The following is a 17,500-nucleotide window of genomic DNA, read 5'->3' as shown; positions in this document are numbered from 1 at the left end:
CATTTTAGTTTCGTCCGGGCGTTTCTTCCTTTTTTTTTCTTTTTCTTTCTTTTCCTTTTTTTTTTTAATCTTTCCTCTCTCTCTCTCTCTCTCTCTCTCTCTCTCTTCGAAGTTAACGCAGTTTTTGTAGTATTCGCGAACATTAGGAAATCAGGTCAAAAGAGCCCCGACATTTTCTCTTTTGTATGTGACGACGACGGGGAGGAAGATGAGGATGAGGATGAGGATGAGGATGAGGATGAGAACGACTTCTCTTATTCTCGAACGACAATCCGAAAGAGGGTACATAAATAGATAGATATAAATGTGCTTGGATGTGAAATGGCGGAGTGAAAATTTAAATTATCTATGTACACGTATGTATACATGCATGCATGTATGTATGTATGTATGTATGTACGTATGTATATATATATATGCGTTGCGAGGAGATAAACCGTGAATTTTTTTTCCTTCCTTCTTTTCCTTTCATTTTTTTCTTTCTTCTTTTTTCTTTTTTTTTTTTTCTTCTTTTAATTATAAATTATGCATATTACGATCCGACGAAATGTTTTCTTTCTTTTTCTTTTATTCTTCGATCAATATCCGACGCTCAATTGAGATTTATTTCCATGTTAATTTTTTTCTTTTCGTTCTATTATTCTTTTCTTTCACCTTTTTCTTTTCTTTTTTTTTTTTTCTTTTTTTTTTTCTTTTAATAAAAAATATATATATTATCCATTTCATTTATAGGTCGATGACTTTTTATACGCATTTTAATATGGACGCTTAATCGAAATCTTTTTCCTGTTTTTTTTTCTTTTCCTTTTTATTCACCCTCTTTTTTTTATCACTTCCCACTTCATCTTTTTATTTCTTCATAAATCATGTATATCGTAATACCATTTTCTTTCCCCCCCCCCCCTTTCATTGATATCGACATTTAATCGTGATTTCTTTTTTTTTGCTTTTAAATTTTTTACTTCGCATTATTATTATTATTATTATTATTATTATTATTATTATTATTATTATTATTATTATTATTATTATTATTATTGCGTAAATTGACATGTGTATATTTTGACAAAAGAGAGAGAGAGAGAGAGAGAGAGAGGAGGAATTAAATCAAAAATATGAAAAAATCAAGTCAAGTCAATCAATGATTCATTTTTGACGTAGTTTCAACTATCTCATAAAAAAATAAAAAAAGTAAAAAATATTGAAGGAAAAAAGAAAAAGAAAAACTTGTCCGACTAACATTTGATTACTTTTTGTGTTTATTAACAAACTTATATTGAATATTTCTTGCGTTAGTTAGCACGAATATAATCAATACGAAAGTGATAGAGATAGAAAAAGGGAGAGAAGAAGAAACTAAATCAAAAGTACGAAAGAAAGAGAAAAAAAAAAAGAAGAAGAAAAAAATTAAAATTCAAGCGAATCAATGATTTTTTCAATAATTTATTTCTGACGTTGTTTTAATTATCTCAAAAAAGAAAACAATAATTAACAAATAGAAACGAGAAAGGAACATATCTAATTAATATCTGGGATACTTTTATAATTTTATTTAAAAAATTCTTGCATTTATGTTCATTCAAATATATTCTAACTAAAGAGAGAGAGAGAGAGAGAGAGAGAGAGAGAGAGAGAGAGAGAGAGAGAGAGAGAGAGAGAAATACATATATAAATATACATAATATAAAAGAAAAGTCAAATCAATCAATGATTTATTTTTGTCGTCGTTTTAATCAACTCACTAAAAAAGGATAAAAAATAAAATGAAAAAAAAAAAAAAAAAAAGAAAAAAATGGAAAGGAAGAAAAAAGCAAAATCGATGAAGGAAAGAAAAAAAAAAAGAAATAGGAAACATGTTACTAATATTAAAATCCTTTTATAATTATCGGCAAATGTTATTGAAAATTCTTGCGTTAAATTATCTCTTAAATATATTCAAACGAAAAAGGGAGATAAAGAGAGAGAGAGAGAGAGAGAGAGAGAGAGAGAGAGAGAGGAGGGGGAAGAAGATTAAGAAAAGACGATGCGGAAACTTATCCTATAGAAAAGCGCATCGATCGCGGAATAAATATTGTCCAATAGTGGGTCAACCACGTTCTTGCGAATACTATTTACGAGTTTATGTTTCACGTGTTTATGTTCGAAGGCTCGTGGTGCAACATTAACTCTTTTATTACCAGCATAAAGTTAGTAACGTCGAGTCTTATGGATCGTAGAACTTAAGGCGATATCGTTAATATATAAATATATATATATATATATATATATATATATATATATATATATATATATATATATATATATATACATGCACATGTGTATGTATCATAGTAATCTCCGAGGGACGTATTTTTTAAATGACGTTAAAATAACGATCAAAAATGATATCGATTTCGGTAGCCATGATACATTTTTATCCTTCCTTCTCTTCTTCTTTTTCATCTTTCTTTTTCTATATGTGTTTTTTTATTTCTTTCGTTTTCTTTCTTTTATTATTATTATTATGATAACGTCCGAATCAAAATCACGACGCGACAAAAGAAAATGAAAGGAGAAAAGAAAAGGAAAATAATGTAAAATATATTTTTGAACAAGAGTCTTTTTATTTGTTTTAATTTTTTTTTTTTTATTTTAATAAATCAATCTCGGTCGATTTTCTTTTCACGTTAGCTTTCGCTTTTCTTTCCTTTCTTTCCTTTTATTTTTTTTATTATTTTTTCTTTTTTTCTTTAGAAATATCTTATTCGACATCGAGTTACAAAAAAAAAAAAAAAAAAAAAAAAACATATGCAACCCTTAATTTCTCTCTCTTTTTCGATATTTGTCCTTTAAAAGTAATTATAAGTGTGAATAAAAAATATATTAAAAAAAAAGAAAAAAAAAAAAGAAAAAAAAAGAAACATTTTATAGACATACGCTATTATCACTTTTTTTTCTCTTTCTCTCTCGTTTGTTTGTTATTTTTTTTTTTTTCTTTTTTCCTTAATTATTTTACATCCATCATCGAGTTTTATATTTTACGCAGAATAACTATTATTTTTTTCCTCGTTTAATCCAGTTTCTTCTTTTGGAAATATGTATTTCATTTGTCAACGTGTTAAAAATAAAAAATCCCTATTTCATTCGTCATTTAATTGCGTGCGAATAAATAATACATTTCTATATTATTATTATTATCCTTATTATTATTATTATTATTATTATTATTATTATTATTATTATTATTATTATTATTATTATTATTATTATTATTATTTGAAATTATTTTATATCCCTCATTATAATTTTTCGTCTTACATGCGACGCGATTTACTAATTCCAATTTAATCGGAATTTTTTAAAAATTAAGAGGAAGAGAAAAAAAAGAGAGAGAAAAGAAAGAGAGAGAGAAAAAAGAGAGAGAGAGAGAAAGAGAGAGAGAAATCGTGTAATCGTGATAAATCGTTAATATTAATTGGAGCGACGAAAATCCATCGTTAGAGATAATCGTAATGATTTCTATCGTGAGCTAAATAATTATATACGATTTCTTTTTATTATATCTTCTCTCTAACTTTTTTCTTTCTTTCTTTCTTTCTTTCTATCTTTTTATTTTTTATTTATTTATTTATTTATTTATTTATTTATTATTATTTTTTTTTTACTACGAAATAAATAAAAGTTCTCTATAAACCGCACACCCTTTCCGACGATCACATTCTCTTCGCATTCGACGATTTTTATTTTATTTCTATTTTTATTTATTTTCTTATTCATTCATGTATTACTATTATTATTATTATTATTATTATTATTATTATTATTATTTTTATTATTTTTCATAAAAACGACCGCATAAAAACCAGATCGGAAATCGATAGGCCTCCGCCCCTATATTTTCTCTCTCTCTCTTTCTCTCTCTCCCTCTCTCTCTTTCTTTTCGTCGGTTGCGAGTCTCTATGTATTCGATAAATTTCATGCCAACAGGTACGCATTTATAGCCAAAGATGTGTGTAGGTGGGTGTAAGTAGTTGTGTGAGCGTTTGTGTGTGTGTGCGTGCGTTTGTGTGTGTGTGTGTGTGTGTGTGTGAGAAAACCACGAGAGAATTTAATTCGATAACGGGCTGACTAGAAACGCGAAGAAGCATATACTCCCGATGAAAATAAATTACGGAAATGGGACTCTCTGTGTAGACTTCCTGTTCATAAGTCATAGGACGCTTTTATCTATACTAAAATTTATTAAAACGGGCTATATCCTATACATATATATATATATATATATATATATATATGTATGTATATGTATATGTGTATATATATGTATGTATGTATGTAATTATAATTTATTTTTAATGTATAATATTATTTCTATTATATTTATCGAATATATTTTTAAACGCTAATCATATATATATATATATATATATATATATATATATAATATATATATATATATATATATAATTTTGTAATTTAATTCGTTAATAATTAGCGAATAAAGGTATAATAAAAATCATATTATAAATTAAAATAATAAATAATCATTCGTAAGCGTGCACGCGTATATGAAAATATTTTATTGATATACATTTGTATATGTGTATTTATATATATGTATGTGTGTAATTTTACTGTATTAAATAATACAAAGAAAATGAAATAAATTGAACAATTATAATCGATTAATAATTATCCTATAGAATTTGATATGGAATATGATAGACATATGTAGATACATAATACTCTAGATACTTATCGAATGAACCAATGACTTATGAACAAATGGTATAACAAACGTAACTCAAACTCATCGTTTATGTTTCCTAACATGTAACTCATATTAAATACGTTCCTAATTACCATCGCTCTAGGGAATAAACATTAATAAACATCTGGATTCCACCTTCGATATACACGTTGAATCAATTTCTGTTGGAATCTAATGCGAACATTTACGTTTAATGCTATATATCGATACGTATATGAGAATCTTATGTATCTACATATATACCTATGTATATACATATTTATATATATCTATATACTTATCTATATTCTGCTACTTGATTCACTACGAGTATACATCTGCTTCCATGTATGTTTATATATATATGTATGTATGTAATACGTATTTTAAATATGTATGCGTGCGTATGTGTTTTAAATGCATATACGTACATATAAATTTTAAGTGTACCCGTGTATATATATATATATATATGTGTGTGTGTGTGTATGTGTGTGTACGTGTATTTTACATGTATAAACTCGTGTATGAATTTTACAAGTAGATATATATAGATATGTATATGTGTATATATGTATGCGTTTTATGTGTCGTGAGCGAGCGCGCAGCCCAGGGACAAATGTTAATCGGCCGTTATGCCTATCGGTGCGAAAGACTTTTTCCTAATCGATCGATTCTCTTTATAGTTGTGTGTGTGTATATATATATATATATATATATATATATATATATGTGTATGTGTACGTATGTGTTTTCTTTTTGTTACGACGTCACTCGTTGCATCTCTCTCTCTCTCTTTCTCTCTCTTTCTCTCTCTTTTTATTATATTACATGTTTTTTATCTGTCTTTCTTTTTTTATGTTGTTTATTGTGTTTATTGTGTATTATTTTATCTTTTTTCATGTTCCTTTTTTCTTTTTTCTTACATTTCCAACACAATACCCATTATATTTTTATTTTTTTTGACTATATTATATATTATATAATAATATATAATACATGACATACGTATGTATGTATGTATGCATGCACGTATATATATTTATATATATATATATTTTTTTTTTCTCATTTATATACCGAAATATTTTGTAGAAAAATTGAAGAAATTAATTTCGACCTATACACGTACGATCTCTCGAGTATTCTTCTTCTTCTTTTTCTTTTTTATTTATTTTCTTTTTTTTTTTTTTTCTTTTTTTTTTTTTTTTATTTCATATATTAATTTTATCACACAAAGTACAAATTTCATTGTAAATTTGCAAATACTTTATCATATATAAAGTACATAAGAAATGTATAAATGAATTAAAATATATTTTAATTATGAATTAATAACTAATCGATTGAAAAGGAGATATATAATTCGTTCTCGAATATAAAGGCGAATTCTTCTATCACATATACATGTATATATATATATATATATATATATGTGTGTGTGTGTGTGTGTGTACATACGTGTATACATATATGTATATATATACGTCACGCTACTTGGTATATTCTAAAATTTATGGAATATACGTGTTCTACGAAGTTTACTTATGTAGAAGTAGATCAGATTTGTCAAAAACAAGTAACCAACTTCGAAACTAAGTTCTGGGATGTTTAAAGATGGTAAGAATAATATAAATTCAGTGACGAAACTACTATCTAAGAAAATCGATTTGCTTTCGTATACCAAGAGAGAATCGATACTTTTTTTGTTTACGAACAACGAAAGTTTTTTTTTTTTTACACTCTTTTTTCCGCTTTCTTTTTTCTATTTTTTTTTTTTCTTTTTTTTTTTTCTGTTAATCATAACACACGAATACCAGATTATCCTTCATCTTCTATCTTCGCGTATCCGACATTTTCTTTTCTTTTCTTTTTTTTTTTCTTTTCTTTTTTTTTTTATAAACACTTACAGAAAAATCTGGGAAAAAAAAATAATTCTATCACAACTATTTATAATTACTTCGTTTCTGTGACAATACATACAAAAAAAAAATATATATATATATGTATCCGTTTAATTAAATAATATATGAAAAAGAGATCGAATATTCAAAAAAAAAATAAAACAAAAAAAGAAAATATATAGGAAAGAAAAGAAAATATACAATTAAACAAATTGACGTTTGTAGTACTCTCATCTTTTCCTTTCTCTTTTTTTTTTTTCTGTTTTTCTTTTTTCCTTTTCTCGGAGTAAACAAGTATAATATAAAGTAATTAGTAATATCCATTATATTATTAACGAGTAAAATTATATATATATATATATAGATATCTAGTAATTTAGATAATTAAGTATTAAGAAATTAATATTAATGAATAATATAATATCAGACAATTATATGGAGTTTATTACTTACATTCTTGTTTAAATGTGAAGTATTCCGTGAGATGACGACACTCGTGGTTACCTCTGAGAAGGAAGAGTGTGGTGGGATGGCACAGTTTCAGTGCCCACAGGTACAACACGCACTGCAAATAAAATAAAAAGAAAAAAAAAAAAGATAAAATAATAATTAAATGTCAAGTCGAAATTTAAGAAACTATCGATTCTATCTGCACATAATATTTGTGCACATTAATAACAATAATAATAATAATAATAATGGTATAGTATTAATAATAACAATGACAATGACAATTATAATAATTATTATATTTAATTAATTAAAATATATTAATTATTATTATTATTATTATTGTTGTAATAATAACAGTAATAATAATAATTATTAGTATTATTATTACAATTGTAATAATAATAGTAATAATAATGATAATCAACTGAGTTATGAATTAATTTTCGTCATAGCCATTTTCATAAATCTCTCTTTCGTTTTACGAATTGTCACAGACATAATTCTCCGTAGGTTTTTACGTTAAATAAATTTTCGTTTGTTCTTTTACCTCATAAAAAAAAGAAAGAGAGAGAGAGAAAGAGAAAAAAGAGAAAGAGAGAGAGAGAGAGAGAGAGAGAAATTATGTCATTGCGAAATTGACTCATCGGTCTGTTAAAGCGAACAAATATGTATCGTTAAAAATTTTCTTACGATAAAAATTCATCATCCCGTGGATATATGTATAATAAAATAAAATCAACAGTATACAAAAAATACAACAAAGTCATTTGTTGGAATGTATATGTATGTATGTATTTATGTATGTATGTATGGATACTCATACATACATACTTACATATATAGATACGAGACAATTTTTTTTGTCTATCTATGCATGTAACAATGCGCAACGCCATTATAGAGGATAAATTAAATGTTACCGCAAGAAAAAAAGAGAAAGAAAGAAAGAAAAAAAAAAAGAGAAAAGAGAAAGAAAAAAAAAAGGAAAGAAAAAACAAGAAACGAAATAGAGGAATAGTAGAGACAAATTTTTGTCGTTTGCATTATTGCAGAATGTACAAGATGCAATAGAATATAAAATACAAAAGACAAAAAGACGAACAGAGAATGAGAGAGAGAGAGAGAGAGAGAGAGAGAGAGAGAGAGAGAGAGAGAGATAGAAAGGAATGATAATGTCATACGTTTGGCACGATAAAACGCATTTATATTCGACGATTTAACAACTAAAAAAGAAAAACAGAAAGAAAAATAGATAGAGAAAGAAGAACAGGGACATGAACAGCGACAGAGAAGCTACATAATATCGAGCATTAATAGGTAACGAAATAGCAGCAGCAGCAGCAGCAGCAGCAGCAGCAGCAGCAGCAAGAGTAGCAGTAGCAATTGCAAGAAGAAGAAGAAGAAGAAGAGTAGAGCACGAGGGCACCGCAATGCGCAATTGCGCAAAACGTCCCGTGACACAGCCACATGACTTCTCACGAGGTGGTGAGACGCCTTGGCAGAGAGAAAAAGAAAGATAGAGAGAGATAGATAAATAGATAGATAGATAGATAGAGAGAGAGAGAGAGAGAGAGAGAGAGAGAAAATTAGAGAGAAACATACACATATTTCTTCTCTCTCTCTCTCTCTCTTTCCACTTATATATACATACATATATCTCTTCCTCTCTTTATGCGTAATCCGATTTCCAAGCTTTCGAATACAAATAGAGAAAGAGAGTAAAAAAAATAGAGAGAGAGAGAGAGAGAGAGAGAGTATGTGTATGTGTGTGTGTTTATGTTTATGTATATATATATATATAAATATATAGATAGATAGATAAATAGATATGTATATACAGTCAAGTTCATTTTTCGTCAGGTCGTCGGATACGATAGATACGCATGCAACATACGTTGCATAAAAATCAATGCAAATGTTATCATCACATGTAAGTACTTGTATATGTATATATACTTATATATATATATATATATATATATATATATATATATGTTTATATATATGACTACGAAACCAGTTCACCAATCGTGCCAAGAATTTACGAAACTCGGTTAGTAAAGTAAAAAAGAAAGAAAAAAAAAAAAAAAAAGAAAAAAAAAAGGAAAAGCAAAGAAATAAATAATAAAAGAGAATTAAAAAAAAGAAGCAAGAGAAAAACAAGAGTTCATAAAAAAGAAAAAAAAAAAAGAAAGAAAGAAAGAAAATTCGTAAACGTTCGTCCTACGAACTTCCTACTACGATTTTTAACTTTAAGAGCTTTTACGTGCTTAAAATGATATTATTCTTTCGTTTTGACTTGATTGCCGATCTAATTTGAATATAAGAAAAAAGAAAAAAGAAAAAAAAGAAAACAAAAGAGAAAGGGAAAACAAGAAATTACAAAAGAAAAATGTCAAAGTTTTTCTTACCCTCTTTGCGAAATTAATTATTGAAACAATCTGAATCGTGATAGTAATTACGTCAGATTCGTGCGACGAAGTAATTTTTTTTTCTTTTTTTTTTTTTTTTTTTTTCTTTTTAAATACTACGACAAAACGACGAGTTTTAATCGACGAAGAATTAGGAAAAAAATAGAAAATTAGGAATGGAGAGAGAGAGAGAGAGAGAGAGAGAGAGAGAGAGAGAGAGAGAGAGAGAGAGAGAGAGAGAGAGCTTTCGACGTCGGAAAATATTTTTTTACCCCATTTTCTAGAAATCGATGGAATTTCTTAATCCGTTTATCGGATCGGAATTTTTTTTTTTCTTTTTTTTTTTTTTTTATTTCATATATTCTTCTTCGTTTTGTTTCGTAATAATTAACGAACGAATTATAAAAAAGATTAGAAATTTCAAATTGAATTGAGTTCGAGGTTGGATCAATGTTAACCCGATCTTACAAAATTACTCAATTACCCCGTAATAGCATTGAAAGTTCAAACGACAAAGTTATAATTCTTTTACTACATATACTCTTTCACGATCGCCGACAAATTAGAACATATATATTTCAAAATTGAAACGTGTACCAAATCTATTTAATGTAATTTGTCGTTCTCTCTGTGTCTCTCTCTCTCTCTCTCTCTGTCAAAAAAAAAGAAAAAAAAAAAAAATATCGAGCAATCGGTCCATAACAATATTTTCCCCACAAACAAAACAATAATAATTCAATATCCAAATAACAGAACCAAGGACAAATTTGAAAATGTTAGGACGCTTCGAATCGGAACGAGTCCAAAGTCAAATATAATTTATCATTCTCTAAAAAAAAAAAAAAAAGGAAAAAAAAATATGGAGCAATTCGACTATTACAACTTTCGAAAAAAGATCCTACAACAATAATAATTCAAAATGATAATAATTAAAAATCAAAATAACGTTAATTAGCCTTATTAATATTATTACATCTTTTTTCTTTATGGAAAACCAAAAGAATTTGATCTACATCGTAGGCCTAAGAAAAATATTATTCTAATATGTGCGCCTGTGCGTATATTATATATAGATATACATGTACACACATACAGATATATACATATACATACATACATATATATATATATATACATACATACATACATATATGTGTATATACTTAATTAGATATAAACAAATATATATATATATATATATTTACTCACACACAATTACAAACACACACACTCAGACTATCGTAATATTACGATAGACAAAAAGGATCATGCGAAAAGTTGACTGTACTCGTAGTTCGTCGAGAATCGATATGAAATACGGCCCATCTTTTATTCATAGCAATGTGTACGGTTGCGATACGAGCTTGAGAAGCAATGTTGTTGGTGTCGTGGATATTAATGCAGGGAGTGCAGGCGACGTGTGTGCATACCCACCCATCTATACACATCTACATACATACTCTCTCTCTCTCTCTCTCACACACTCATATATATATATATATATATATATATATATATATACTCGAATACACATACACATAGAGATATACACACGCACAATATTCACTCACTCATTCATACTTACTCATGAGTGCACAAATACATATGCCTGCATATATATATAGCATCACGACCCACAACACTCCATATCGCGATTAGGTCGCGATCGTTGAGGCATAATGCAAGCGTGCCTTTACGTATATAACTAACCAGACAATACCGTACCCTTAGAGATTATATATCGATATATCGTTATTGTGTCGGTGTCACGCGACGATAATGAGCCAGTTACGTATTTCATTTTCGATTGTTCAAATTTTAAAATAATAATAATTTACGAATTTATTAATATCATAGATTTCCCTCTTTTTTTTTCCTTTTTTTTTTTTAGTATCATTATTTATTTATTTATTTATTTATTTATTCTTCATTCTTTTCCAGATTTTTTTTTTTCTTTCTCTTTCGTTAGATAAGAAAAAACCAGACGCACGCTTTATCATCGAACAATCCTAAATTTCACTTCTAATATCTATGAGAATAAAAATTTATTCCTTTGTCGATCGTTCATGTTTGTAAAAAGAAATAAAAAAAAAAAGAAAATGAGAAAAAGAAAGAAAGAAGGAAAGAAAAGAGTAACGAAAATATACAAATCGTTTGAACTTAATTTATCTGTCCTCCTTTTTTTTTTTATATATCCTTTTCTTTTTTGTAGAAAATAATAAAAATGAAAAAAAAAGAAAAAGAAAAAAAAGAAATAAAGAAGGGATATATTATAATTTAATGTCATTTAAAGATTGACGCTGTAACATTATGATAAATACCAGTAGCTTTTAAAGATTGCTATCCACACACAAACACACACAAACACACACAAACACACACACACACACATAAAATAGAGAGAGAGAGAGAGAGAGAGAGAGAGAGAGAGAGAGAGAGAGTTTAACTTCCAAATTGTGTTACAGGAATATGAATATAATTAGACGTTTTAAGTAGACGCATTAAGAAAAAAAAAAAAAAAAAAAAAAAAAAAAAAAAAAAAAAAAAAAAAAAAAAAAAAAAAAAAAAAGAGGAGAAGAGAAAGAAGAAAAAATAAGAAAGAAGAGGAACAAAGAGAAAAAGGAGAGGAGAGAAAAAAAAAATTAATTCAAATTCGATGAATTAAGGGATGCCTCCTGGCGGGACAGAGTTTTTCCTCTCGTTTGATTTTTTTTTTTTTTTTTAAATGAATTAATTAAAGTACGAACAAAGGAACAGGAAAAGAAAAAGAATGAGAGGAGGATTGAAGAGAAGAGGAAGGAGTATTGGTTGGTTGGTTGGTTGGTTGGTTGGTTGGTTGGTTGGTTGGTTGGTCGAAAAGGTATGGGTGGGGGTGGTGTGGGAAATACAAATGAAATGGTTCGTTAGGATACGATGGGAAGGGATGGAACTGAGAGGGGAGGTAAAAGAAAGAAAGGGAAAGGGAGAAGAAGGAAACGGGGAAAATGAAAAGGAAGTTTTGCATAGTTACGACTCCATTGTATTAAATGGCTTTCTTGTTTCTCTACGAATAAACTCTCTCGAAACGATAAGAAAGAGAAAGAAAAAGAGAAAGATAAAGAAAGAGAGAGAGAGAGAGAGAGAGAGAGAGAGAGAGAGAAAGAAAGAAAGAAATAGAGGAAGATACAATTGAGATGTAAAGGAAGAGATCTGTTTGTTGGATTCCATTCTATGTGAAACTATGTCGATTCTGTCAGATTAAACGAGATTTTCGTGAAGAAAAAGGAAAAGAGAAAAGAAAAAAAAAGAAAAAAAAAAAAAAATACATAATGCGAAAATCAAATGCTATTATCGTTGAGAGGAAAAAAAAAAAAAGAAAAAAAGAGAGGACAAAAGGAAAGAAGAAAAGGAAAGAAAAACGATAGAGTAAAAGAATGAAAAATTATCGAACGATTCGCGATCATTATTAGTTTGTTTGTTTACTATCTACTGTTCATCCCATCCCATCCACCCATCCACCCCCTTCAATACGCTTCTCTCTCTCTCTCTCTCTCTTTCTCTTTTTTTTTTCCTTTTTTTCTTTTTTTTTTTTTTGATTCCAACGAACAAGTTCACGATATCGTTCGTGATGAAATCATTTGTGAAATTGTTTCGTGATATTGTTCGAGCCTAAGGTAACAATATTTATTATCGAGATCCAAATGGAATTTGATTGTTAACTATGCGAAAAAATGTATTATCAATAAATCGATCGAGGGCAAATGAATTAAATACTTGTGGTTAATGTCAATAATGAATAAAACAAAAAAAAAAAAAAAATGAAAGAAAAAAATAAAAAAAAACCAATAAAAGTAAAAAAAAAAAAAAATAAAAAAAAGGGGGAGGGTAAGGAAAAAAGGAACAATGGGAATATTATTGTAAGAGTAATAATTATTAATTAGGTCGAAGGGGTAAAAAAAAAAAAATATATATTTTCGGGGGAATTTTATTTAACGACAGTAATCGAGAAATATTATATTATCGCGAGAATTTAAATTTTATTGTATACAATTTGTTTATAAGAGAAAACTATAAGTATTATAGTTTAAGTGGGATTAGATACGTAAGTAGATAAATACAAATACAAATACATACACCCACATATATATATATATATATATATATATATATATATATATATATACATATAGACATGTATGGTGAGTAAGTAAGATGCAATGCATAATACTTAAAAATTTCATATATATATATATATATATATATATGATTTATTATCTTGGCAAGAAGACAGTGGTTTATGTCTTTTACTATTGGCGAAAACTTTCAATCCCACGTATGTAGATGGTAATCTTAGTGTTTCAAAGATATTTTACACTGTGCCAGATATTTTCTAATCTCTATATCTCTCTCCCTCTCTCTCTCACTCTTTTACTCCCTCTCTTTCTCTTTCTTTGGCAAACCATTCGACAAATGATAAATCCACATTTTTTTTTTTTTTTTTTTTTTTTTTTTTTTTTTTTTTTTTATTATAGAAGAAGAATACGTTCATTTAACCACATTATTTATATCCAACGTATATCATTGTTTAACATTTCTAATCTTTATTCTTCCATCTAGTATAATTTATATATCTATTTACCTACCTAACTATCAAGCTACCTACTTACTTACCTACCTATTTATCTATCTCTAGTACAAAACACAATATAATAAAACCTATATTATCTTACAAAATAATCTAAGTATGTCCTTGTATCTATGTTCTACGTTTGACACGTTTGACTTTTATAAATGTGTTACTTTGAAAAAGCTCAACGATGCGATAAACAATCTCTCCTCCCTTTAACGTTCTATAATTATTATAGCAATATCATATTCTTGTCTCTCTCTCTCTCTCTCTCTCTCTCTCTCTCTCTCTCTCTCTCTCTCTCTTTCTTTCTCTCTTTGTAATAGTATTTATGATACACCAATTTTTCTTAATATTTTTAGTCGAAGAAATTCGTTCAATTATCCTAATTTCGTTCTTTAGTTAGAATACACCCAAAGGAATACTTCGAAACTGTTTTCAGAAAGCTACTTTACTATCTATTATCGTATTATTTAGACCGTCGCTAATAGACTTTCTCTCTCTCTCTCTCTCTCTCTCTCTCTCTCTCTCTCTCACTCTTTGTGTGTGTGTGTGTAAAATTTTGTTAAATTGTAGTATACGAGAATTAAGAAATTTCAATTAATTGTTCGAATTCAAAATCAAAAATCGAAATCTGTTCAATTAATCTATTTGATCTTTAATCCTTTAACAAGAAAGAACCTTTTTCTTTTAAACCTCATTAGAATGTACACACACACACACATACACACACACACATATACATATATATTTTCTTCGTCAATGTAGATTAGTTAGATTGTTCTACGAAAAAAAAAAAAAAAAAAAAAAAAAAAAAAAAAAAAAAAAAAAAAAAAAAATGAAGAATAGGAAAAAGAAAAAGAAAAAGCAAAGAGTAGGATTAAAAAAAAAAAACTTTTTTTACGATCGTTTCCAAGTGAATGAAAAGAAGAGGGGGGTTGGTTTAAGGATAGCGAGCAAGAGCTAAGTCACCCTTCGAATCAAGCAGATCCTCTTTTTCTTTCCCTTTCTCTTTCCTCATCCCTTACCCTGCCCCTAACCTCTCTCTTTCTCTCTCTCTCTCTCTCTCTCTTTAAAGGTTCTCGATAGTCTTCGTGTCGTAGATAAACCAACCGACCGTGGAATCAGTGAAAGATTTTAGCTTCCACACGTAGTATATAGTAATAGTAGGGGGGGAGGGGGTTAGAAGAGGAGGAAAAGGTAAAAGGTGGAGGACGAGGAGAAAGAGGAGAATGAGGACGGGGAGGAGAACAAGGAAGAGGAGGAGATGGAGAAGAAAGGGGAAGAGGTTTTCGGTCTCCGGAGAAATCGTTCAAGCATATTGCGGATAGAATATTGATCCTCATGGTAGGATCTACTTGTATCTCTCTTTCTCCCCTCCACTCCTTTACATCTCACTCTGTCTCTCTCTCTCTCTCTCTCTTTCTCTCTCTCTTTCTTTCAATATATCTATTTTTTTCTAATACACATTCCTACTACTTCTTTTTCTATTGTATAGTATATATATATATATATATATATATATATATATGTATGTATGTATGTATGTATGTATATGGTATAGTAATCACGTAGATCGAGAATCGGGTATCATGTCCTTCAAAAACGAGAGGCAAACTCTATTCTTCCTCTTGGTAGTGTCTTCTAGATTGTGTACGGATAATTCGAAAATAGGATCACCCCTTGAGAAAAAGCGTATCGAAGCGTAGAAAAAAAAAAGAGAGAGAGAATGACTATGTCTTTCTCTCTCTCTCTCTCTCTTTCTCTCTCTCTCTCCCTCTCTCTCTGTCTCTCTGTCTGTCTGTCTTTATCTTTATCTATCAATGATTCAACATTCTTCCCAATAGTCATTTATAATATCGGTTAATGCCAACCTGCACAATATCTCTCTCTCTCTCTCTCTCTCTCTCTCTCTTTTTTTTTTTGTCAAAAGATTCGACCTTCCCATTGTGCGTTGTAAAATGGAAAAAAAGAGGAAAAGAAAGGAAAAAAAGAAGGAAAAAAATCTGGCAAGAATTTTTACGACATGAAACGAGTAGAAAATAATCTCGTAAAATGATAAAGAGAAGTGATAGGGTGGTAGTAAAGATAGAGATACGGAGGTTAGGATAGATAGGGAGCTTTTCTTTGAGGGGGGGGAGGGGAGGGAGGAAGAGTGGATGGGGCGAATCTTTTGTATAGCGAGATTCGTTGGAAAGATTATAAGAGAGATAGATAGAAATAGTGAGAGAGAGAAAGAGAGAGAGAGAGAGAGAGAGAGAGAGAGAGAGAGAGAGAGAGAGAAGTAAATAAGTCAGATTGATCGTTGAGATCGGATTATTATGCGATGATCGTTTTGTATTGAATTCTTGAAATTCTTTTTTTTTTCTTGCTCTCTGTCTGTCTCTCTGTCTCTGTCTCTGTCTCTCTCTCTCTCTTTCTCTCTTTCTATCTATCTTTCTCTATCTATCTCTTTGTCTCTTTCAATTTAATACACTTCTTCTTTTTTTCTCTCTCCTTCATTGATTATTATAATGAATTGGTCCAAAAGAAGAGTCCCTTGGGTGGATCGAATGTTCTTAAGTGACATTAATAATCAATTATTCTCTTTACAGGAAACACATTCTTTTCTTTTATCTTTTTTCTCTTCTGTTGATCTCTTTTTTCTATTTCTTTCTTTCTTTTTTCTGTCCTTCTTTTTTTTGTTTTTTTTCTTTTTTTCTTAAATTCGCAAATAGGTTCGTAGGTAGGAAAACTACGAAAGGAAGACTGAAAAAACAAAAGGAAGACAGAAAAAAAAGAGAGAGAGAGAGAGAGAGAGAGAGAGAGAGAGAAAAGTTGGTTTGAAATGTTTCGAAGAAAAAAAAAATAAATAATTAAACGACGAAAAAAGAAAATTAATAAATAAATGAATGAATGAATGAATGAATGTATGAATGAATGAATGAATAATAATTAATTCTTAAGATCAATTTGGAAAGTTTCAAAGAAGAAGAAAAGGAAAGAGAGAAAAAGAAAAGAAAAATGCAAAAATAATTTTTCTAAACGAAATTCAATTCGACAAATTTATCTCTCTATCGGAGATGGATTTTGCTGAGTATTAAAAAGAAAAAAAAAAGAAAAAATAAATAAATAAATTAATTAATAAACAAATAAATAAAAGAGCTTTGCTAGTTCTTCATTATATTTATATTTTTTTAGTTATTACCTTTTAAGCGTTAAATATTCGATTGATTTTCAGAGAGAAAAAGAGAGAAAGAGAGAGAGGATGGAGAGAAAGAGAGAGAGAGAGAGAGAGAGAGAGAGAGAGAGAGAGAGAGAGACATCGAGAATTTTCAAAGAACACTTTGGATCGGTAACACGGTCCGACGCAATCTACGCTCAAACGAGTTCTCTCAGGCTCTTTAGCGAAAGGTCA

General features: G+C 28.6%; 1 protein-coding gene across 8 annotated transcripts in view; it reads right to left on the bottom strand.

The window, feature by feature from the left end:
- The window catches only part of LOC124424182 (serine/threonine-protein phosphatase 2B catalytic subunit 2-like), a 200,123-nt gene that overhangs the window by 54,790 nt on the left and 127,833 nt on the right, over positions 1–17,500 (bottom strand). For all 8 annotated transcript variants that reach the window (XR_006942245.1, XR_006942246.1, XM_046962879.1 and 5 more), the window contains one exon: positions 7,087–7,198. Coding sequence is in view for 6 of the 8 variants with exons in the window: in XM_046962879.1 (XP_046818835.1) it covers positions 7,087–7,198 (112 nt within the window). In the remaining 2 variants the exon portion in view is untranslated. The remainder of the gene's footprint in view (positions 1–7,086; positions 7,199–17,500) is intronic.

The sequence above is a fragment of the Vespa crabro genome, chromosome 5, assembly GCF_910589235.1.
Source record: "Vespa crabro chromosome 5, iyVesCrab1.2, whole genome shotgun sequence".
NCBI lineage: Eukaryota > Metazoa > Arthropoda > Insecta > Hymenoptera > Vespidae > Vespa > Vespa crabro.
The sequence above is the reverse complement of the archived record's forward strand: the minus strand, read 5'-3'. Positions and strand labels throughout refer to the sequence as shown.